The sequence below is a fragment of the Mus caroli genome, chromosome 11, assembly GCF_900094665.2.
Source record: "Mus caroli chromosome 11, CAROLI_EIJ_v1.1, whole genome shotgun sequence".
Taxonomy (NCBI): domain Eukaryota; kingdom Metazoa; phylum Chordata; class Mammalia; order Rodentia; family Muridae; genus Mus; species Mus caroli.
Genome location: NC_034580.1, coordinates 55,553,515 through 55,577,723, shown reverse-complemented (window position 1 = coordinate 55,577,723; position 24,209 = coordinate 55,553,515). Strand labels below are relative to the sequence as shown.

Genomic DNA, 24,209 nt, shown 5'->3' with positions numbered 1-24,209 from the left:
CAGATCTTTACAGAGATCTCACAGTGATCTTCCTGTCTGCCTTTCACACACTTTGTGCTCCTGTTTGTTTCCTTGTTTTGGTTGTTTTTGGTTTGTTTTGATTTGATTTAAAATACTTTCTACATAAGAACTCCACTAGTTGAGATCCGCCTGGCAGACCCAGGAACCCTCCCTTGGGCAGTGTCTCCCTTGTGACTTGATGTCTGTAGCTGAAGTGACAGGGCCACACCCACCTGAAGATGAATTAGGTGCTTGTGTTGTTCTCTGACTCACAAGAAGCTTCATCCTTCTGTCTCTGTTGACAGGAGCTAGAGAAACTGGCATCTCGGAAATTGAGAATAAATGCCAAAGAAACCATGAGGATTGCGGAAAAGCTCTATACACAAGGGTAAATATAAGAGCTCACGGAGCATTCTGAACCATTCCCTCCCCTGTCCTCCATGCTAGGAGCGTAATCCAAGGCCTTGCACACAGTAGGTATGCACACTACCATTGTGCTAAAAATCCTACTCTTGACTGCTCAGCAGTTCTCCCGCAGGCAGCACATTTAGGGTTTTTGTTGCCTATCGGAATCCTCCTACGTCTGTGGTCAATACCTAGCAGTGAAGTATCCTTACAGCTGTTTGAGAGCTTGACAGGTGACTTGTCCAAACTGAGATGTGTTGTAAGTATAAAATATATAGTAGATTTTGAAGATATATATGAAAATAAGAAATGGGGTGGGCTGGCAAGATGGCTCAGCAGTTAAGAGCACTGACTGGTCTTCCAGAGATCCTGAGTTCAATTCCCAGCAACCACATGGTGGCTCACAACCATCTGTAATGAGATCCAATGCCCTCTTCTGGTGTGTCTGAAGATAGCAACAGTGTACTCATATAAATAAACCTTTAAGAAGGAAAAAAGAAAATAAGACATGAAACATTCAGGGTTTTTTCCTTTCTTTTTTTAACACTAAGGGTTAAACCCAGAGTATCCCTCACTTATTCTCACACGGAGCCATATTGGGCAATACGGCAATACTGTTCTGTTTTGTTTTGTTTTGTTTTTTTTAGGGGGGGTTGTTTTGTTTTTTGTTTGTTTGTTTTGTTTTCAGGTTTGTTTTTATTTTATGCATATGGGTTTTGCCTGCATGTATGTCTGTGCACCATGTGTGTGCCTTGTGCCAACACAGGCTAGAAGAAGGTGTTCAATCCCCTGGAGCTGGAATTAGAGACAGTTGTTAGTTTCCTTGTTGGTGCCGGGAATCAAACCCAGGTTCTCTAGAGGAACCGCCAGTGCTCTGAGCCACCTTTCTAACACTGGGGTAACGCTGTTCTTTATCTGCGTTAAGAAAAAGTTACAGCAGAGCTGGAGAGATGTCTCAGAGGTTAAAAGCACTTGCTACTCTTGCAGAGGACCTAGACTCAGTTCCCAGCTCCCACATAGTGACTCATAACCATCTCTAACTCCAATTCAGGGGATCCAGTGCTGACCTCTGAAAGCACCAGACACACTGGTGGTACACAGATGTATATCATATATATGCAAAACAGATAAATAATAAAGTTAATTTTAGAAAGTTCCAGAAGAATGTGCTGTTGGAACAGTCAAGTCCATTGAGGCTTACACCACACAGGGTCTTTCTGTCAGACTGGTTGCTATAAAGAGCCAGTGGTATGCCCTGGGCCAAAAGGAACTGCTGAGTCTTGGCCCTTTATAATATATAGTGTGCTTTTGCTTTCTTGTCTAGGTTCCTAGAATGTCCTAGCAGGAAAGCCTAATGCTTTTGACCCCTTGAGGGGACCAATCTCCAACTCCCCTGTCTCAGCTTAGGTGGTTAACAGTCACATTGACAATGTCAGTTGGGTGATTACAACTTCCAGTGGTCACAAAACAATGAAAAAGCCTAACAATGCCCTTTTGGTACCTTTCTCTTAGGTACATCAGCTACCCCCGGACAGAAACAAACATCTTCCCCAAAGACTTAAACCTGGTTGCATTGGTAGAACAGCAGACCGTGGATCCACACTGGGGGGCTTTTGCTCAGACCATTCTAGAGCGAGGTGGCCCCACTCCACGAAATGGGAGCAAGTCTGATCAAGCTCACCCTCCCATTCACCCCACCAAATACACCAGCGGTTTGCAGGTTAGTTCCTCTGAGTATGAGCCCTCTGGAGGTCAGAGCAGGTGCAGGACAGGAAGTGAGACCTGACGTGGCTCTGTTGGTTCTGGGTTTTGGAAACAGTGATACCAAATGTCTTTTTTTTCAAGAGGGGAGTGAAGGAAGCCTTCAGTGAATCTGTTTTTATGTTTTAAATTTTTCCAGCCTTTGTGTTACGACAAAGTTTCACTGTGTAGATGAGGCTGGCCTCAAACTCAGAGATGCCTGTCTCTGCTTCCAAGTGCTGGGATTGGGTGTGCACCATCACGCATCAACATTACTTAGTTGTTCTTATTACATTTTACTCATGGGCATGCATGTGCAGGTGTCTGAGTACAAGGATGTAACTGGAGTCTACACAGAAAGCTCTGTGCTTAGGTGCGAGTTGTGTCCTTACTGTTTATAAATGGCAACCTTTGGCTGGGGTAATAAGTGGGTAAAGGAATCTCTCAAAGGGGGTTGCTAGGTATGTAGAAGGTCGCATGAATTTTATTAATAGGTGAACCTCACGAAATCCTTGCTTACCTGACTGATGGAATATTACCCCCTACAAATCACTGCTTGTGCATGCATGAGGGTAGCCTAAAGCTTTCCTTCAGGGTCCTCTGTCTGTTTGTAGAAAGTATCATGCTAATTTCTTGTGCCTTCGCCTCACTATCTCTGGTCAGAGTTGTGAGTTTTGCGTTGTGGCATACTCCCTTAACCCTGACCCCCAGGAACCAGAGGCAGGCAATTTCTGAGTTTGAGTAGAGCTCTACAATGAGACTCTTTAAAAAAAAATGACTACAAGGGAGTGGCTTCCCAAGGACTCTCACACTCACTCACGTCTTTGCAGGCCTTGAGGAGCCATGGTTCTGTTCTGTGCAGACTTGCGGCTCACAGTGGTGTAAATCAAGTTGAAACTCCATTGGTACTGTGCTTCTTGAAAGGTTCGGTTCTGAAAGGAGTTTCACCGCCTCCTTTTCTCCAGGGAGATGATCGGCGACTGTATGAGTTCATTGTTCGCCATTTCCTGGCTTGCTGCTCTCAGGACGCTCAGGGGCAAGAGACTACAGTAGAGATCGACATTGCCCAAGAGCGCTTTGTGGCCCACGGGCTCATCATTCTGGCCCGTAACTACCTAGATGTGTATCCGTATGATCACTGGAGTGACAAGGTGATAAGGGGGCCCATCAGGGAGAGGGGCTGCGGTTGTGCTCCGGCCTGTGACTCCTGATGGAGCAGGGCTGAAGTGAGCCTGAGGACAACTGATCTGAAGCCCACACGTGCTCCCCCTGTAGCTCCTCCCCGTCTATGAGCAAGGCTCCCACTTCCAGCCCAGCACTGTGGAAATGGTGGATGGGGAGACTAGCCCACCCCAACTGCTTACCGAAGCCGACCTCATCGCCCTCATGGAGAAACATGGGATCGGTCAGTATCTTCTGTGGGGATCTCGTCTCTTGGGTGTGACCTCCTCTCAGGAAGGCATTCTATTCCTGTCCCTAGTCAGTACATTCAGGGAAGGGCCCAGAGTGTGCATAAGGGACAGAGCACTTGGCTACCATACAGGAGGCCCTTAAATTCCATCCCAAATCCCGACTCAAGAAAGAAAATAAAAAGTGTAATTCCAGGAGCTAGAGAGATGGCTCAGCAGTTAAGAGAGTTTCTTGCTCCTGCAAAGGACTTGAGTTCTGTTCCTTGCTCCCATGATAGATGGCTCATGGCTGCCTGTAACTCCAGCTCCAGGATCTGATGTCCCCTTGATGGGCACCTACACTCATATACACATACCCATGCAGAGACTTAGAATGAAAAATAAGCCAGGTGTGGTGTAGCAGTTCCATTGTGATTTTTGGTTTCTACCTCCCTAGCAGTGCAGCTGCACTGAGACGCTCTGGGCCACGGCTTTTGAATAGAGGTGGACAAAGAAAGCAGAGTTGGAGAAGTGTGGATAGTACAGGTGTATAGTCAGACATGGGGAAGGAGAAGGATTTGAATGAGGAGTTGTAAGGCTGGAATTGACAGTTGTGAGCCCTGGGACGTTAGGAGGGAGAAAATCATAAGTCAGATGTGAATAAGAGACCTTACCTGCATAAACTGCCCAGGCATAAGAGGTACCTATGGTAAATGAGATCACAGGCCATGCTGATGCTACCATCTGTATCACCTCAGAATAATGGGGATATGAGAGGGACTTGGTGGCAAACACCTGCAATTCCAGTAGTTGGGAGGTAAAGAAGAATTCAGAGTTCAGGGACAGCCTTGGCTACACAGTATGTTCAAAGCCAACTGGGGCTATTCTAGATGTTGATGGTGGTGGTGGATGATGATGATGATGATGATAAGGAAATGATTTCTAGGTACTGATGCAACTCATGCAGAACACATAGAGACCATCAAAGCCCGGATGTATGTGGGACTCACCTCAGACAAGCGGTTCCTGCCTGGGCACCTGGGCATGGGGCTTGTAGAAGGTAAAGCACTGGGGAGCTGCAGTGGACAGTGGGGAGGCCAAGATGTCCCAAGTTCCTGACGGTGTCATTTAGAACCTCTTCCCCTACAGGTTACGATTCCATGGGTTATGAGATGTCCAAGCCTGACCTCCGTGCTGAGCTGGAAGCGGATCTCAAGCTGATCTGTGAGGGCAAGAAGGATAAGTTTCAAGTTCTAAGGCAGCAAGTGCAAAAATACAAGCAGGTTTTCATTGAAGCAGTGGCGAAGGCAAAGAAGTGAGTGCCAGACCCTGCTCCCCTGTGTTGGTGTCTGTAGCTCCCAGCCAGGCCACAGCACCCCCAGTCCCGAGAGCCCCTGGGGAGGGGCCTCGCTACACAAGCACTGTTCCTTGGATTTTGCCCTCTAGGTTCAGTTTATTCCTTTCTAGAAAAACTGGCTCAAATGGATTTGAGCTTTAGAAATGCTGTTTTCTTTTTTTTATTCTGCCTTGGTAGGCAGCAGTCCTTTAATTCAGTCAATCCAGGGTCTAGTGTGGAATCTTCATTCTCTGGAGCATTTGGAGGTGGCCAGTTATCGGACAGGATATGTGTTTTGTTAATTAATACATTTTCAAGCCACAGATGATGATGGCTCCTGCCTCTCATCCTAGCACTTAGGTGGCACAGGAAGGAAGAATGCTGAGTTCAAGGATATCCTGGGTTACAAAATGAGACCCAGTCTCAAAAAAAAGGAGGGCTGGAGAGATGGCTCAGTGGTTAAGAGCACCGATTGCTCTTCTAGAGGTCCTGCATTCAGTTCCCAGCAACCACATGGTGGCTCACAACCATCTGTAATAGGGATCCGATGCCCTCTTCTGGTATGTCTAAAGACAGTGACAGTGTACTCACATGAAATAAATACATAATCTTAAAAAGGGGGGGGGGGTGTTTTCTAACCCTGATGCTACAATTCATTAGCTTAGAAACAGGCAGTGCCTCCTGAGTGCTGGAATTAAAGGCGTGTGCCACCAAGCCTGGCTACTGGTCAACTTCTTGATGTGTAGGGTCAGTGTTCTGTATTGCTGTTTTATATGGATGGCAGGAAATGTCACTTGGGGTTGTGGGTGTGGGTGTGGGTGTACATACAAGGCAAATGTACACAGGCCAGAGGACAATTTTAAGATAGTTCTCTTCTCTTCTACTTCTCTTCCTTAGGTGTTCCAAGGAAGCTTGCACATTTACCCACTGAACCTTTTGGGCAAACCCCAGTTTGGGTTTTTTACTCTTGAGACTACTTCCCTAGCAGAATTGTATAGACAGACATTGCTAAATGTGTACTGTTTGTGTGAGCCTAGGAGCCTGCAGCCAGGGCCAGAGGTAGAGAGCTCCATGTTCTTCTGCCCTCTGCTTCCTGCATCGGCCTATGGCTCTCTAACCAGCTGGAGTCTTGTGTGTATTACGGATACCTAAGAGTGCTATAAAGGCCTTTTTAATGAAACTGGTTTGTGTATTTGCTTTTTCTTCAGGTTGGATGAGGCTTTATCTCAGTACTTAGGAGAAAGGACAGAGGTGGCCCAGCAAGAAGAGATCTACCCAGCCATGCCAGAGCCTGTTCGGAAGTGCCCACAGTGTAACAAGGATATGGTCCTCAAGACCAAGAAGAGTGGTGGGTTAGTGTCTGGCTCCCCGAGTATAGACTGGGATGACTCCTAGCCTTGAAAGGCCGTGTCAGACCATGCTTATATTATTATTTAGAAGCAGGCCTGCTCTCAGCAGACCCTGGGCAAGATGAGAGAACTGGGAGGGTAGCAAGGCAGCTGGGTGCTAGGTATGGGAATGTATATTCCATGAAAAGGAGACGGGCTGGAGTGATGGCTCAGCAGGTAAGAGTGTTGGATGCTCTTGGAAAGGACCCAGGTTTGGTTCCCAACACCTACAAGCCTACCACAACCATCCATAACTCTAGTTTCAAGGAATCCAGTGCCACCTTCTGACCTCCAAGGGCACCAGACACATAAAATAACTTTTTCTCTCCCTAAGGGTCATGTCTACTTCACTGCATTATAGGTGGGATTTTCTAAACAGTTTTATGTGTGTGAGCCCACTAGTCTGTACGTGTGCCACCAGCATGCAGATGCCTGCAGGATCCAGAAGAGTTTGGGTCTCCTCGAACTGGAGTTACAGCTGATCATAAACTGTCCGGTTTGAGTGCTGGGAACCAAACTTGGGTAGTGTTCCTAACCATGGAGCCATCTCTCTAGCCCCAGGGATTTTTGCTGTTGTCTATCTGTTTTCACTCAGTTATTTGAAGTGTAGAACCCAGGGCCTCATATATGTGGCAGCTTTCTTCTACCTACTCCCAACCCTGAGTAGGTTTCTGGGGTTTTGTTGTTGTTGTTTTTGTTTTTTTCCGAGACAGGGTTTCTCTGTATAGCCCTGGCTGTCCTGGAACTCACTTTGTAGACCAGGCTGGCCTTGAACTCAGAAATCCGCCTGCCTCTGCCTCCTGAGTGCTGGGATTAAAGGCGTGGGCCACCCCGCCCGCCTTGTTTTGTCTTTGATCCAAGGTCTTGCCTATGTAGCCTAAACTAACCTTGAGCTCTGAATCTTCCTGCCTTAGCTTCCCAAGTGCCTGGAGTATAAACATGCATTACCACACTGGGCCGAGAGTGGCAACTTTTAAAGAGGCAAGACAAAACACAATACTGTGTGTGTGCACAGGGCACTTGATACATGGCTACCTTAGTCAGTGGTATTTTGTTTGTTTTTGAAACAGGATCTCATTCATTTTGTAGGTCAAGGTAACCTGAAATTCAGTGTGTAACCCAGGCCTGCCTCACACCTGTTAAATCTTCCTCAGCTTCCCAAGTGCTGGAATTCTGTTGGAGAAGCACCATACCTAGTCAGTGGTGGTAGTGGTGGTCTAAATAGAGTCAGCAATTGTTACATTTTTTTCCCTTAAGACAGGATTTCTCTGTGTAACCTTTGCTGTCCTAGAACTTGCTCTGTAGACTAGGCTGGCCTTGAACTCACAGAGATTCTCCTGCCTCTGCCTCCTAAGTGCTGAGATCAAAGGCATGTACCAGTCTATAGATGCGATTTTAGGGACATGAGAAGCATGCAAGAAGGGTTTTAGATTATTCTGTGTCAGGATGTCCAATTAAGTGTGTTCCAAGTGTAAGCCAAGAAGTATTTTCTTAGAGTACAGTCTAGTGGCACATACCTTTAATCCCAGCACTCAGGAGGCAGAAACCAATATATCTCTATGATCAGGCTAACTTTAACTTGGTCTATATAGCAAGTTGCAGGCCAGCCAGGGCTTCCCAGTCAGACCCTGACTTAGAAAACCAAGAAAATGAAAGAAGGCTCTTGGTGGCAGATGGGTGTGATCAGTGCACCTCCCAGATTCCTGGATTTTACCTGTCCTCTCTGCTCTTCAGGTTCTACCTTAGCTGCATGGGCTTCCCAGAATGTCGGTCAGCTGTGTGGTTTCCTGACTCGGTGCTGGAGGCCAGCAGGGACAACAGCGTGTGTTCTGCTTGTCAGCCACCCCCTGTGTACAGGTGAGCTGGGTGACTGGGGCATGCAGAACTCTTTCCTGTCCTCACTGGAACACAGGCGGGAGTGTCTAGGGCAGAAGTTCTCAACCTGTGGGTCATGACCCCTTTAGCAAACTTCTATCTCCAAAATATTTACATGACAATAGCAAAATTAAAGATATGAAGTAGCAATGGAAATTATTGTATGGTTGGAACTGTATTAAGGGGTCGCAGTGTTAGGAAGGCTGAGACCCCTGCTCTAGGCAATGCTGTTCTCAGCCTCTGTGGAAGTCAGAGACCTGGCTGCCTCCTGAGAGCCGGGAAAAGATGCTCCACCATGCCCAGGTTGGCACACGCATTTCTTACTGACATAGTTTTAAAATGATTTATAGAAAAAAACACTTACTTTCCAAAGCAGATACACAGCATCACCATGAAGAGAGTAATGCTGCTTTTCATTCAGGCAAGATGGGATGTAAACACAGCCATCTCTGTCCTGTGCTCACTGAACCATCACGTTTCATCGTTTCTGCATTGAGCACCTGTGGAAGCATGGGGGTTGACTAGATCCATTCTTACCCATCTTGACTTTCTGCCCTTGAAAGAGCCCCAGAGTCCTGAGGGGGACAGTGACAGAGAAGTAGAACTTTGCAGAGGTGCCTCAATTTGGAAGGTCTCTTAGAGTCTGAGAGTTGATCTGTCTGCCCCTGCTCTGTACTTGGAATGGGCTTCTGGGATAAGCAGGGAGGCTGTGGCTGCCACCGCTGTGCACCAGGGCAAAGAATAACAGCTTGTCTCATCTTGGCCTCACTAGGTTGAAGTTGAAGTTTAAGCGTGGTAGCCTTCCCCCAACTATGCCCCTGGAGTTTGTCGGCTGCATAGGTGGATGTGATGAGACTTTGAAGGAAATCTTCGGCCTGCGATTTCCACGGGCTCTCCCAAGAGCTAGCCAGCCCTCTGGCCACCTGCAGGCCAGCCAGGCCCTCAACAGGATGGACAGCAGTCAGCATAACCTGTCTCAACCTCTGGTTAATAGACATACTGGACCTTCAAAGACAGTGGCCCAAACCTTGCTACCACCCACTACTGCTGGTGAAAGCAACTCTGTGACCTGCAATTGTGGCCGGGAGGCTGTGCTGCTCACTGTCCGCAAGCAGGGCCCCAACCAGGGCCGGCATTTCTACAAGTGCAGTAGTGGTGACTGCAACTTCTTCCTGTGGGCTGACAGCAGCCATTCCACTGGAGGAGGGACCCCCACCTCTGCATCAGGACCCCCAGGCAGCTCTGTAGGATGCCCATCCAGCGTAGGCAGCCACATGGATGGGTTTGGCAACCTTGGCAGTGACAGTGATGGAGGTACATCCTGCCTGTGCGGGCAGCCTGCTGTCACACGGACTGTACAGAAGGATGGACCCAACAAAGGACGCCAGTTCCACACCTGTGCCAAGCCACGAGAGCAACAGTGTGGCTTCTTTCAGTGGGTGGATGAGAACGTGGCCCCAGGTGAGGCAGCAGGACAGGGGATCTCTACATAGGTGTTCACAGTGGGTAGCCATGCAGAGACCAGACAAGGAGGGAAGGCAGAGGGAAGGCAGATCGGTGTAGTGAGGATCAGCAGGGCATTGCGTTGCCTGTTTCCTCGTTGTTGAGTACAGTATGACCCATGGGATCTTGGGTTCACATTAAAAGAGTAGTTGCTGTGCCCAGCACTGTGATAAATACACTCCCTATATCAGGCGTCTTTCATCTGCATTACATCACAGTTTCACAAGTGAGGTAGGCTCAGGCCAGTGAAGGGCTCTATTTGGTATCACAGTGACAGGGCCCAAGGTGGGAATAACAACCGTCTTCCCCCCTGCAGACTCACCCTTGCTAGGTCCTTGATAGCAGCCTCATTTTACCTAATGGCACACTGACTGTACAGATATATGGGTATGCCCAGAGCTACATGGCCCTGCCAGTGCCTCGGGAATGAATGCTATAGGACTGGTACCCAGACACTGGTTTACATGGGTCCTTGCCCTGCAGTGCACAGCAGTAAATAAACCACCTTATCTAGCCCAAAGCTAAGCAGATCTTTTGCATCTCGGGTGGCTGAGCCTATCTGCCTCAGTCTCCTCAGCAGGGAGATGCTACCTACCACTCTTTGTGTCTGGGGTGCACATTTTGAGGCAGGTGATATATATAGGCCAGACTGGACTCAAGCTTGCAGACCTTCTGCCTCAGCCTCCTGAGTACCAGAATACCAGGCATGTGTTCCCACGGCTGACGTCATACGACCCCTGTAGTTGTACCTTCAGATCTAAGAAATACTGGAAGACTTGGTGAAAAGCACAGGACTTCAGGCCACCAGACAGAGCATCTTTTGCCTTTCCCATATTTGAAATAACTGCAGAGACCCTGGCCTTGTCCATAGTTGAGACTTTCTAGGGTCACCAGAAATGACATGATGATGAATTAACCTCAGTGACAGGGCAGCTCTGAGGCCTGCGTATAAACGAGAGTTCAAGTTCTCAGGGTTCCTTGCAGGCAAGGTAAAGCAGGGCATCTGGCTGGTGAACGCAGACTCCCTCTCTGCTACTGTGTGCTTGAGTTTCTGTTACATTGGAAGTGTATATAGAAAATGACCACAGCTGCCTCATCACAGCAGTGTCTCTAAGAACTTGAGTTTCTTTAAAATAAGAAAGCAGGGCTGGCGAGTCGGCTCAGTTACTAAGTACACTCGCTGCTCTTCCAGAGGGACCTGAGTTCAGTTCCAGCACCCACATCAATCATCCGTACCTAGCTCCAGGGAGTCCAGTGTCCTCTTCTGCAGACACACGTGCTCATATACATACACATGAGTAAAAATAAAATAGCTTAAAAAGAAAAAGCAAGTGACATGTGCTAAGCACACCATGCCCTTGACAGAGAGCCGGCCTTTACAAAGCAGGGTGTCTGGTCCTTGGTTCACCTGCCTTGTGAAAGTTGACACCTCTACCCAATGTTGTGCCTTTTGATTTTGGTTTTGTTTGAGACAGGCTGACCTTGGGCTACCCTTCTGCCCCTCATGTAGCCCAGGCTGACCTTGGGCTACCCTTCTGCCCCTCAGGTACTAGCATTGTAGACATGTACCACCACACCGGCCATGGGGCCTAGTTCCTGATGGTATCAATTGTGAACACATCTTTCCTATCTCCCACAGGGAGTTTTGCAGCCCCTGCATGGCCAGGAGGCAGAGGAAAAGCCCAGAGACCAGAGGCTGCAAGCAAAAGACCAAGAGCTGGTTCCTCAGATGCAGGGTCCACAGTAAAAAAGCCTCGGAAATGTAGCATTTGTCACCAGCCTGGACACACCCGGTCCTTTTGTCCTCAGAACAGATGATAGCCTGGGAGGTGGAAGAAGTTGCCTAGACCAGGAATGAACTAGCTGGAACCAGGTGGCTGTGCACTGTCCTGGAAACCTAGGGAAGTACTGGGTTTTAAAGTTGGCCTTCCTTTGTTGAGTACAAAGACCAGACATGTCTGAAAGTTTGGCTGGCTCTGCCAGATGCTGCAGCTCTGTCTGCGGCTCACAGTGACTCTGGCTGCTGCACTGATGGAAAATGAGATGGGCAGTCAGCATGTAAGCAGAACTGACCTTGGGTGGCCTTCCAAGCCCTGACCGTGGCCAGTCTGCCAAGTGAAAAGCAGGTACTGCTTTCGGCCAGCCCCAGCATCCGTGCGGGCCTTCTCTGCACAGCTGTTGGAGAAGTGGCTAGCCTGTGTGACGGCAGAAGCTTCCGCTCCTGCTCCATCTAGGACACCCATAGCTCATGTGCCTCAATAAAAAAAAAAAAAATGCATCCATATTTTCCGGTGGCATTCGGTCTGGGACGCCAGCAGGAGCCAGTGAAGGCCAAGGGACCTCTTCCTGGGACTCTCTAGCTGTGGCTTGTCCCTTGAAACTGGCAGATCCTGGGACACTGACCTTTGTAGAGGAAGGAGACTGTGACTGTACCCAGCATTGTCCCACACTTGAGAAGTGAAATGGGAATTGTTCCTTGAGTTACAAGTTAGTGAAGCAACTCGGGTTGTCTTCAGGTCAGAGCAATAGCCTTGATTAGACAGGAACTCTCAGCCTGGCCGGCAGCAGGGTTTCACTGGTGACTGTTCCTACCACTGCTCAGGGGCACTGTTTGCAGCCTGCATTTAGGGTCTGACCCTGGTCCACCACTCACAGCTGGCCTTATCTGTTTGAACACTTCAATGGAAACCTCATGTACCTGCTGTGCCTAGGTCGGCCTCTGCCTCCAGAGGGCTGGAGATAAAGGTGTGTGCTGCCCTGCCTGCCTTCTATTTGTTTGTTTATTTGGAAATTTTGTCCAAGGTCTTTATTGCTGCTTAGACTTTGTTTTGTTTTTCAAGACAGTATTTCTCTATGTAGTCCTGGAGATCTGCCTGCCTGAGTGCTGGGATTTAAGGCATACACCACCACGTCTGGCACTTGAGAGTGAGAATGACAGGGTTTGACATTCTATCGAAGCTGGCAAGGATAACAACTGACCTTGGTCAGGCAGTTGTCTCAATCTAAGCACAAGACTGGAGACACAGCCACGAATGTGTGTTGATTCTACAATTGAAAGTTCTGGATTCTAAAGTCAGCTGTTACCTTAAAAAACAAAACAAAACCTGAAAGAAATAGCAAGTAGTTAGTTTTCCTGGAGGACCAGAGGAAGAGAGAAAAAGAGGGAGAAATGAAGAGGAGAGTGAAGGGGAGGGGAGGCTGGCTGTCCAGGGCTAGGGGCTGGAGAGTCTGTTAGGTCCAGTGATGGCAGACTAGACCTAGAGCAGTTTGTGTTTGGGATGGATCTGTCAGGGGGAAGGGGACACATTCCCAGATAGTGTTGAGGTCTCTGTTAGCTGCCTGGTCGAGGGGACAGATGTTGGGAGGGAGTGATAATTGTTCCCTTGGTTCACTGTATGAAGTCCTTGAATGAATGTGAGGGGGGAGATGTGTGTGGGTAAGGAAGGGCAGTGGGAGGGAACCAAACCGGGAGAGGAAGGGGGAGGATGGAAGTGGGATTGCCAGATGGAAGGGTGCTGGAGGATGGAGGGGTGCTGGTGGCAGAGATGCTGAAGGTTGAGTGGGGGCTTACATGGCCATCAAGGATGTCATCAGAGGCTGAGTTCAGGGATGCACCTATTAGAGTCCCATGCTAAGGCCATGAAGGATAGGAGGTTTCATTATGCATGTCTGAGTGTATGCTACATGTGCACAGATATCACCAAGGCCAGAAGAGGGCATCAAGCCCATGGAGCTGAAGTTACAGGTAGTTGTAAACCACCCAGTATGGGTGCTAGGAGCCAAACTCTAGTCCTCTAGAAGGGCGGTGTGGTGGTTTGAATATGCTTGGCCCAGGAAGTGGCACTATTAGGAGGTGTGGCCTTGTTGGAGGAAGTATGTCACTATAGGGGTGGGCAATGAGACCCTCCTAGCCACATGGATGTCAGTCTTCACTTGTCTGCCTTTATCAAGATATAGAACTCTCAGCTCCTCCAGCCCCATGTTGCCTGGATGCTGCCATGCTTCCTGCCATGATTATAATAGACTGAACCTTTGAACCTGTAAGCCAGCCCCAATTAAATGTCCTTTATAAGAGTTGCCTTGGTCATGGTGTCTGTTCACAACAGTAAAACCCTAAGAAGGAAGTTGGAGTAGGGTATTGTTGCAGTAGACCTGACCGTGTTTTTATTTGGAAGAATGTGGATTTGGGGACTTTGGATTTAGAAAGCCAGTGCTTTAGGTGGGGTTTAATGGGCAATCCTATTAGGAATATGGAAGTGCTGAGGGTGATTTGAACTGTGAAGACCTGCTGGCTCAAGAAATTTCAACAGAGAAGAATGTTAGTATGTGGTATGTGGCTCTAGCTTTGGAGTCAAGAATAGAAGGGAGGGCTGGAGAGATGGCTCAGTGGGTAAGAGCACCCGACTGCTCTTCTGAAGGTCCAGAGTTCAAATCCCAGCAACCACATGGTGGCTCACAACCATCTGCAACAAGATCTGACTCCCTCTTCTGGAGTGTCTGAAGACAGCTACAGTGTACTTATATATAATAAATAAATAAATCTTTAAAAAAAAAAAAAAGAATAGAAGGGACTACTGGAACAGTTGATACTGGTTAGCTGCAGCTAAGAAACTGGTGGTGATTAAAAAGAGACCAGCATCACTGAGGTGAAATCTTCTGGGAAGTGTTTTCTGAGATCACAAAGAGGCTGTGTTCCGGAGATAGCCAAGGTTGTCCTCCTGCTGCAGCGGGACTTGGTAATGTGTAAGACTCACCCAGGTGGTGCTGGTTTGGAAGGCAGGAAGGGGTCATGAAGAGCAGCTGAGGCTCAGCACTGTGAGAGGCCATGGAAGGCTATTGTTGAAGGTGCAGCCTCAGTTGCAGTTGATGTCCCAGGACTGAAGGAGTTATGCAAAGAAGTTGAGATTCGGCACCACAAAGAGAGCACCCTCACAAAACTTTGTTAAAATTCCCAACTTTTTCCTCCTATCACAGATTAATTTACAGACATGAGTATAATCCAAGAGACAGAGCAGGTGGCACTCGGATTTGCATGTCACCCTGCCTCCACTGAGCCTTCAGCCGTGGTTTTATCTGGCCTTGAGCTCATGCTACAATCTGATGACGCAGACTTCCAAGCCTGTGAGACACTCAGGACGTGGATCCTTTGGGGACAGGGTGTCCAAAAGGCAGATAGTCAGGGCTGGGGAGAGAGATGCCTCATTCTTCCGGTCTCTACATGGATCTTCAGTCCCATGTGTAGCCTGTGACATTCACACATCTGTCTGTCTGTCTCCCTCACCTCTGAGAGAATTTTGTACCCACAGTGGACTGCAGGGCACTGAAGCAAACGAGAGGGACTGCTGTACCGCTCTGGTGTGTGGTGCTGCTGTGACATGCGTTCACTGCTCCCTGGGTGGCATTTCAGCCATTTTGGACATATGTATAGCAATGAAATGTTGACCCTTTTAGCTAACTTTAAATGTTTATGTCTGACCATTTTAGTCTTATTATTCCACACCCTTGTTGGTTCTTTTTTCCTCCCTCCTTCCCCACCTTGTCTTACAGCTGTGCTTGTATTTATGATGTAATATGACCTTGAAGTCCTAGTCCTCCTGCCTCAGCCTCCCAGGTGCTAGTACCTGGCTCTGCTGACTATGTAGTTTGAGGTGCTGCTATGGTTACCTTGAAGCAGGATCAGAGGAGTAACATCTGGCTTGTGGGCCCTGCTAATGGAGTTGAAATTTTTCAGACAGCACTGATAAAACCAAAATTGCCTATGGAGACAAGGTGTATACCCCAAAGACACTTGGGGCAGTAAGCAGGCTTGCCTTAATTTAAGGCCAGGGTAATGTAGTAGCCCATTGAGTCTCTAGGACATACTTCGTAAATTTGCATGTCATCCTTTTGTGCAGGGGCCATGCTAATCTCTCTGTTCTTTGAATGTACTGCTAAAATGAGCACCTAAGCTACCGCAAAAGCAGGGAGGGACGTTTCTTAGCAGTTTAGAGATGTAACTTGAGAGCCACCCTTATCCTGTACCTATAGGCCCACACTCATCCTGCCCCCTGTTCACTCATAGATCTCGCCCCTCTTGTCTCTCTTCTTCCTTTACTTTTCTGCTTTTAAATAAATTCAACTTGGATTCATGCAACTACATGATGGCTCATAACCACCCATAATGAGATCTGACGCCCTCTTCTGGTGCATCTGAAGACAGCTACGGTGTACTTACTTATAATAATAAATAAATCTTTGGGCCGGAGCGAGCAGGACCGACTGGAGAGAGTGGGGTTGACCAGAGCGAACAGGGGTCCTAAAAAGTTCAGTTCCCAACAACTACAGGCTCAAGAAAAGAAAATGTCTCACAGACTCACACACCTACCTATAAGCCAGTCTGATGGGGACATTTTCTTAATTGATGTCCCTTCATCCCTGGTGACCCTACCTGTGCCAACTTAGCAAAAAAACTAGGACAGCCATGAGTCCCATTTTCCTTGGGTGGAAACCTCTGAAAACAACTCTAATGGCAGCTGTCAGATGTGTCCCTATCATAGCAACAGTCTGATAGGCAAATCATGTCAAGTGCCAGTGGGCTGGCCCTCCACTGCTGAGCTCAGTTGCTGGTAATTTTGCTGATGACTGAAGCCAGGACCTCATTCTAGATGCAGGCTCTGCCCCTGAGCTGTGCCCCTGCCTCTTTGTGCTAGTACAGATATTTTCTTCTGAACATGACAGAATCATCAGCCACCATGGACCAAACCTTCAATACATGAGCCTTTTAGAGACACTTCATATTTATACCATAGAGTTCACAGGTTCAAAACTGAGTGCCCTGGAGATCTTAAAGTCTACACAGGTAATACTCCTGGGTGTCCCATGACTGAGAACTGCTGAGCCGGACGTGGCTCCTGACTCCCCTATTCCATACCTATGGAGACTCAGCTGCCTCGTTTGTGATGGGATGGATGCTCTTGTTCTAGACAATGTGCTGGCTAGTTTTATGTTAACACAAGCTAGAGTCATCTGAGAAGAGGGAATTTATTCTAGAAAATGTTTCCATCAGATCGTCCAGTAGGCGAGCCTGTAGGGCATTGTCTTGATTCATGGCTAATGTGGAACAACCTAGCCAGCCACGGGCAGGGCCATTCCAGGGCAGCTGTTCCTGGATTCTGTAAGAACACTGAACAAGCAATCAGGAACAAGACCGTAAGTAGCATTTATGTTCTCTGCATCAGCTCCTGCCTCCAGGTTCCTTCCCTGCTTGAGTTCCTGCCTTGGCTTCCCCCAGTCGACTGTGACTCAGTATGTGTGAACTAAATAAACCCTTTCCTCCCCAAGTTGTTTTTGGTCAGTAGAAAGCAAATCAAAAGCCCGGCATGGTGGCACACGCTTTTAATCCCAGCACCCGGGAGGCAGAGGCAGGCGGATTTCTGAGTTTGAGGCCAGCCAGGGCTACACAGAGAAACCCTGTCTCGAAAAACAAAAAACAAAACAGAACAAACAAACAAACAATATATATATATATATATATATATATATATATATATGTATATATATATGGGAGGGAGGGCAGGGAGACAGATAGACAGACAAAATGTGCAAATGTCACAGACCATACCTAGGATTGAAGGCCCAGGTAGGGACCAGAGGAATGAGGTACCTCTCTCCCTACCCATCTGCCTTTTGGATACCTTGTCTCCAAAGGACACACACACACATGCCCTAAATTTCTCACAAGCTTGGAAGTCTGCGTCATCAGATTGTAGCATGAACTCAAGGCCAGATAAAACCATGGGTGAAGGCGCAGATGAGGCAGGAATGGTCTGAACCAAAAGCCTGGGCAGTGTCCCTCAACTGGCTGGTGTACAGTAGGTGGGCAGTGTCCCTCAACTGGCTGGTGTATGGTAGGTGGGCAGTGTCCCTCAATTGGCTGGTGTATGGTAGGTGGGCGGTGTCCCTCAACTGGCTGGTGTATGGTAGGTGGGCGGTGTCCCTCAACTGGCTGGTGTATGGTAGGTGGGCAGTGTCCCTCAACTGGCTGGTGTATGGTAGGTGGATCATCAGTTGTTATTGAGGCTACACATGATGGCCTCTCAGGCTGAGACCCAACAACTGTTTTCCCATAGTGCAAATGGCAGGAGGTCACTGCCCTGTTATAGCTGGTAGCAGATGAGGGTACAGTCATCTCATCAGCTTGAAAATATTATTTTACTTCTCCAAGAGGACTCTCAAACCTCACATCCAGCCACAAGACGTGTGAAGCTCCAAGCAATGACCTACAACCAAGACCATCTCCTGCCAGCAAGAATCACACATGTATACAGTTCTTTCTCCTTTTATTCACATCTTCAAGGCATGGCTTTGTTTCAGTGTGTTTAAGGGGGTGGTACCTAAAATAGAAAGCCCCCCTTGTAGGGGAGACAGTCTCCCTCCTCCAGCCATGCTACCTGGACCAGGGTGCAAGGTGAGGACACACATCTATCATGAATATTTTGGCACGCTGCAGAGGCCAGATCTGCACACAGGCCTCTGGGAGGGGCGTGTCCTCTACCCTGCAGTGAGATCTAGGAGCAGCCTCAATGGGATTGCCTTGCATAGACAGCACAGAGTTCAGCCCCCAGTGAGGAAGGAGTTCTCCCAGAGGTAATTTGTGGCCCATAGAGAAAACCAAGCAGAAGAGAACAAGACCTCCCTTCCCTGGGGTATAAGGCAGGCAGCGAGGGAGTCAACTTCAGCTTCAAGGCCTGAGGACTTAATCAGAAAGACAAATGCACCACCATCAGGAAGCCACTGTCCTTCAGCAGCTAAGCAGCTGTCCTCCAGCTGACCCCCTGGGAGTGCCTCCAGGAGACCTGGGGCTGTTACCCACCCAAGAACATTTTCCTTTTTTGACAAAATGTTGGAACCAGTCTTGGCCTCGGTGAAGCCTAGGAAATCAAAAGCCACATCTCATTCTTTGTGAGTTCATTGCTGGTGATGGCGGCCTGAGCCCTAGTCCCTAAATGAACCCCAGACGGCTAAGGGCCATTAGTGTGGCTGGCACTGAAAGTGGTCAGCCAGGGCAGGCCAGCCACACTCAGATGTCAGCAACCCAGACTCTCTGGGTTTGAGATTCTTGATCACCATCACCCAGGCACATGCCCACGTGTGGGCTTAGGTGATGTCACTCCCCCTCCACTCTGGCTAAAATAAAGCAAACCACACTGCAGTGTCCTGGGAGGGAGGTGGCCGCTGCTCTCCAGCATCAGAAAACATGTCAATTACAGTCCTCATTTACCTAGAATAGGCTTTCAGGAACCTGAAGACCGCTATATAACACGTAGCCAATGTCATCAATCTCCTCTTCCCGAAAGTTACCCAAGAGGTTCACACTGGGGTTGAAGTGACAGGGCAGGCTAGCCTGCTCCAAGCTGCCCACCAGAAACTCCAGGGCTTGCAGAAACCGTTCCCCCAAGGCCTCCTCAGTCCAGGCCACTTCCTCTTCACCCAGATGCAGAACCACCTGAGTCAGGTGGCTCCAGCCCAGCCGCACTAGAGCCGGATGGCCACGACAGACACCACACAGCAGCAACAACAACCTCCCACGAGTACCAGCATCCCGGTCATCTAGGGCCCGCAAACGGGCGGTCTCTACTGGATATAGATCCTGCAGCCAGAGATTGCTGGCTAGCCCCTCTAGGGGCCAAGCCAGCAGCAGGCGGTCATCAGTGCTGGCCCCAGGGACTACCATGAGCACAGCTAAAGTGAACTCCAGGCACTCGTGTTGCACTTTGAGCAGCAGCTCCTCCGAAGCCACATCGGGCCAGATCAGACACCCGAGCAGGCTGCCAATGGCTGGCCAGTTGACGGAGGCTGACAGGGCCTTCCGTAGCAGCTCCAGCAAGACGCGGGAGGAGAGGTAGCCCCCCACCAGGAAGCGGTCCCATGGGCTGCACCCACGGGGATGAAACTCAAGCTGAGTCCTGCGTACAGCCCAGCATCGAGGCTCCCTGGCCACAGTGTCCACGCCAGGTACCAGGCTCCATAGCCCCGGCTCCAACTCCAGAGGCGCCAGTAGGCGCACGCGCTCAGCAGTCCCTGCCTGGAGCCCGTCGTAGAGAGGCCCACCAGGCACGAGTGCACCAAAGGGCAGTTCTGGGAACTTGCTCCTCAAGTAGGCCTGCAGCTCCAAGGCAATGTCTCCAGTCAGCTGTTTCACCAACGTCACGTGGGCTTCTGGGGTAATCACGTGCTTGCGCTCGAAGGCCAGCAGCCTCTCCTGGAACGTCAGGCACAGGGGTGCTACAGTGCTGAGCTTAGGTGTCATGGGAGAATGAGTGGGCGTGGGCTCCACTGCGGAGGGAAGCATCCAGGAGAACATATCAGAAGGTTATGAAAACTCGACCTGCTCACTAGCTGGGTGATGGCATTGGGCTCCATGCTCACCTATAATAGCCACTGAGAAAGCCCTGACGTTAGGACATAGTACAGTGAGGGCATGATGACAAAGTCATTGGCCTGGAATCCCAACACTTTGGCTTCTACAACAACTTCATGAAGAATGGGTAAGACAGATCCTGCCCCTCTCCAGGCCTCAGTTTCCCCATCTGCGGCTCTCTACCATCATATGGTGTAGCCTTGCTATACTAGAAAGCAGACAGGCCAAAACAAGGATCCCAGGGCTGTGGTATAGCTCAGTGGTAGAGTGTTTGCTTGGCGTATGTGAGGTTCTGGGTTTTATCCAGAAAAAAAACACAAACCTACAATACCTATTAAACATCCGAGGAGCCGGGCGTGGTGGTGCACGCCTTTAATCCCAGCACTCGGGAGGCAGAGGCAGGCGGATTTCTGAGTTCGAGGCCAGCCTGGTCTACAAAGTGAGTTCCAGGACAGCCAGGGCTACACAGAGAAACCCTGTCTCGAAAAAAACAAAAAACAAAAAAAAACAAAAAACAAAAAAAAAACCAAAACATCCGAGGAGTCCACAACCCCCAAAGAGGGGCAGCTTCTGCACGGGCATGTGCAGGGGGCTCACCACACTAGAGAAAAGCAGTGCAGCTCACCTGGCACAGAGGGGGAGGGGGACCCAGGAGCTAGGGGCTGGCTGAAGGCAGCAGGAGGGGGTTGGGGCTTTTGGGGTGATGTGGCTCTCAGCAGGCTCAGTTCCTTCCAGCTGTCCCCCTTGGTGTCATCCTCATCTGGAGGGCTGGTGGCCCTGTCGATGAGCTACAGGCAAAGTGACACAGATCAGAGCATCGGGGGCCATGGTAAAGCTGGGGGGAAAGCAAACCAGGAAGCTAGGGTGAAAAAGTAGGGGCCCCGTGTTCCAGTCCAACCTCAAAAGTCCCACCGTCCCCCAGCTCCCTGGCCTGGCCTCCTCCTGTGGAGGTTTCAGGCAGGCCTTGCCCCCTTGGCCTTACCCGCTTTACAGCCAGGGTAGCAATGCCCAGCACTGCAGCCCCACCCACACCTAGCACCAATCGAGCATTAGCCAAGAGGAAGTCCACCACACTGCCCAGGCCCTCGCTGCCGCTCTGTTTCCTCTGCTTCTGGGAGAACTCTGCCATGGTCACCTGCAATGAGATGCAGTTCGTAAGGCCAGTGTGCATAGATGCTTAGCAATGACCAAGAGGGTGGTTTCTGGGGACCCGTGAGAAAGGGGCTGCTCAAAGAATTTCTTGGAGGGAATCAGGGGACCTGCCAGCCCCCTCCCTGAATCCTGCAAGCCTCCAAGCCCTGAAAAAGGGCTCATATAGGAAGGATCCAGGCCTTTCTCCTGACTTCACCCCAAGACCTTGGGAATCTGAGTTCAACATCACCACCCTGAGTCTACAAAGACATAAGTTGCCAAGCCACAAACTGAGTGCTAAGGTCTGGGACACACAGCACAGCCCCGAGACTCTTCCACTCCCAAAGCTTGAGTATTTTCCCCATGCCTCTTGGTCGAGTTCTCACACTCCTAATCAAGACCTACCCAGAACAGCCATACTGTGTGAAAGCCAGTCAGGAGGAACCCAAAGGCCCAGAAAGACTTGTAATATGGGTTTCCAGAAAGTTTGCCTGGGTGGGGCCTGTCAGACCTTTGATAGACCCTTAGCAAATTCAGGAATCTAAATAGTGGCCCCCCAGATCTTGACAAGAAAACTACCTGGGGTAGGGCAACCCCATCAGAGCCAGGCTGAAGGCCCCAGGGTGCAGTGGTGAGTGAAGTAACCTTAAATAAACACTGAATCAGGACAAGCTGGCCAGGGCCCATGGACTTGGAACAAAGTTGGAGAGGGGAAGAAGGTGAGAAAAAGGCCTGGAGCCAAGGGCTTCTGTTTATTTGTACGACTGTACCAGTAAGGACTGGGAAGTATGTGACTGGCCCAGTCAGGAACTTGGGAAAAAGTCATAGAAATCCACAGGCCCAGGCCACTAAGCCAGAAAGGTCATTGCCTGCTGGGGCACCAAGGACTTCAGCCCTTCCTTCGGGGCCATGGCTGTCTTGGGACCCAGTTGCCAAGTGACAAGATGCCTAGAGTAGCTGAAGCCTTAGGCACTGTGTGACTCAGCTGAGACACCTGTCCATGCTCTCCAGACTAAAAATAAGACCCTGTCCTCGAGCCTGGCAAGGTCAAAGGGCAGCCAGGGGGCCTACTCCAAGCTCAGAAACAGCTCTGCTCTGTTACTGCTTACCACTGCCCTCAGAGCAGTAAGCCACTCTGCAAATGGAAGGGGCTTACATTCCATCACCTGTCTAAAGTGGGACTCAGCCCTACACCTAGAGGGGTCTTGTATTCAAACTCTAGTAAGAAGGGAATAAAATAGGTGACTAAATATAACCAACTTAGGCCCTATGTGGTGGTGCAGGCCTTTAATTTCAGCACTGAAGAGGCAGAGGCAGTCAAGGCAAGCCTGGTCTACACACTGAGTTGGAGGATAGCCAGAGTTACATAATAGAGCCTCTATTCAAAACAAAACAAAAATAACAAAATAACCTGACTCTTGACAGCCTGAACTTCACCTGTTCTTCCATTCTGGCCAAAGCTGATTGCTTCTGATCATGGCTGAGCAGAAACGTGTAACCAAATAGGCTCTTGGACTCTATTCAAGAGCGAAGTCACTGTGGCCCTGGAAATCATGTGCAATACCCAAGTCGGGAAGAGGCACCGCTGGGATTCGAACTCTGCTCTTCAGTTCCCAAGTCCTCCCTCCCACCGCAGTGACCGCAGGCCACGCCCCCACCTGCCCCAGGATGCGTGCCACGCCCAGTGCTGGGAGACCCCCGGCCACCCCGTGCGCTGTAGCCGTACCTGCGTCCGAGCGTCAGCGCATGGACCCAAGGATAGGGCGAGTAGGACCCTGGAGGCCCAGGACTCGCCTAGGAATGGAACGTTCAAACCCCGGGAACCGAACGCCCAGGCCCGGGGAGGCAAGTGACCCGAAAGGCACGCTGGATAAGCAGGCCTTCGCTCCAATCCGAGCGCACAACTCCTGCGCACACGTGCTCAAAACGGAGCAGCTCAGCCAATGATCGCCAGGCACGCCCCGGGACCGTCGGGGGCGGAAACCACAGGCACACTCCGGATTTAAAGGCGCAAGCTTATATTGATAGCGCAAGGGGAGATGCGGAGGGGGGGTTTGGGGGGTGGAGGTGGTGAGTGTGACAATCATTCAGGGGCTTGTCTAGTTTACTTACTTTCGGGTGTTTTGTTTTGTTTCTTGAGAAAGGGCCTCACACTAAAGCCACAACTGACATCGAATTCTCAGCAGTCCTTCTTAGTCTCACATCTGACCTTGTGTGTACTTGTAATGAGAGCCTCAGTGTGGAGTCTGAGCTCACGGTCCCTTGGTGGGCCAGACAGACAAAACTGCAGTTAGCCCAAAGGCCCACATTCTGCCTCTCAAGTTCGCCTGTGTTAGAGTGCCTGGTGGTTCCATTTCTGTTTGGCCTGCCTGACACATAATGGGAAAAGAGCTCTGCCATCTGTCGTGGGAACTCTATCAGTCTCTTCCCTCCTGAAACCAGGGATGCCAGACCCTGGACTTCCATAGAACAGCTGTGTCTGTTTATAGGAAACCTACTGTGTGCTGGCCAGGGCAAGATGGCCACTAAGAGCTTGGCCCAGGAGATATACACTGATCTTCTAGAGCACAAAACAAGCCAATAAAGAACGGTGGCTGGAGTTCTGATGCCAAGGGAGAATTGTGAGTGTTTGTGCAGCCTGCTCTCTAAGCTGCCGCTGCCACATGTGAGTACTCGCTTGCTTCTGGCAGCTTTGGGGACCCATGTTACACTTGAGCAAAGTTGAGTCCTGAAGCTGAAGGGCTAGGTCCCAAAGCCCCGGAAGTCTCACCACCACCACCACCACTGATCCCTCACACACAAACTGCCTGTGCCTGTGTCCCTGACTTTGTTACCACCATCACTCCTGGGTCACGGCCAGCCCCAGGGGCTACAGCAGCCCAAGCGACAGTGCCTGGACCCCACCCTCCACGTTCCGACTGGAGACTGGAAGTGATGATCAATTCCAGAGGGACCCCTACAGGCCTCACCAGTTCCAGAACTCTGGTCCCGGGGAAGCCTCGCAGCTCTGGGAGTCGCCTAGCAGCACTTCCCGCAGAGGCCGC

The 24,209-nt window shown here is 49.8% G+C and overlaps 2 protein-coding genes across 3 annotated transcripts in view; one reads left to right on the top strand and one right to left on the bottom strand.

Annotated features, from left to right (window-relative positions):
* The window catches only part of Top3a (DNA topoisomerase III alpha), a 34,945-nt gene extending 23,026 nt beyond the window's left edge, over positions 1-11,919 (top strand). The window contains exons 10-19 of the mRNA XM_021177566.2: positions 306-388; positions 1,918-2,125; positions 3,111-3,296; positions 3,421-3,550; positions 4,480-4,593; positions 4,683-4,848; positions 6,078-6,221; positions 7,992-8,114; positions 8,905-9,593; positions 11,275-11,919. Of these exons, the coding sequence (XP_021033225.1) occupies positions 306-388; positions 1,918-2,125; positions 3,111-3,296; positions 3,421-3,550; positions 4,480-4,593; positions 4,683-4,848; positions 6,078-6,221; positions 7,992-8,114; positions 8,905-9,593; positions 11,275-11,453 (2,022 nt within the window). The 3' untranslated portion in view covers positions 11,454-11,919. The remainder of the gene's footprint in view (positions 1-305; positions 389-1,917; positions 2,126-3,110; positions 3,297-3,420; positions 3,551-4,479; positions 4,594-4,682; positions 4,849-6,077; positions 6,222-7,991; positions 8,115-8,904; positions 9,594-11,274) is intronic.
* Positions 11,920-17,936: 6,017 nt separating this feature from the next.
* Positions 17,937-24,203, bottom strand: Mief2 (mitochondrial elongation factor 2). Of its 2 annotated transcripts, none has more exons than XM_021176751.2 (4): positions 24,135-24,203; positions 21,017-21,169; positions 20,660-20,822; positions 17,937-19,949 (listed from the first exon to the last, which is right to left on the bottom strand). In XM_021176751.2, the coding sequence occupies exons 2-4, from the start codon at positions 21,161-21,163 to the stop codon at positions 18,895-18,897; spliced, it is 1,365 nt and encodes a 454-aa protein (XP_021032410.1). In that variant the 5' UTR covers positions 21,164-21,169; positions 24,135-24,203; the 3' UTR covers positions 17,937-18,894. The 2 variants fall into 2 exon arrangements, with proteins under 2 accessions (XP_021032410.1, XP_021032409.1); XM_021176750.2 differs by lacking the exon at positions 24,135-24,203 and adding an exon at positions 22,892-23,056.
* Between the last annotated feature and the right edge of the window lie 6 nt (positions 24,204-24,209).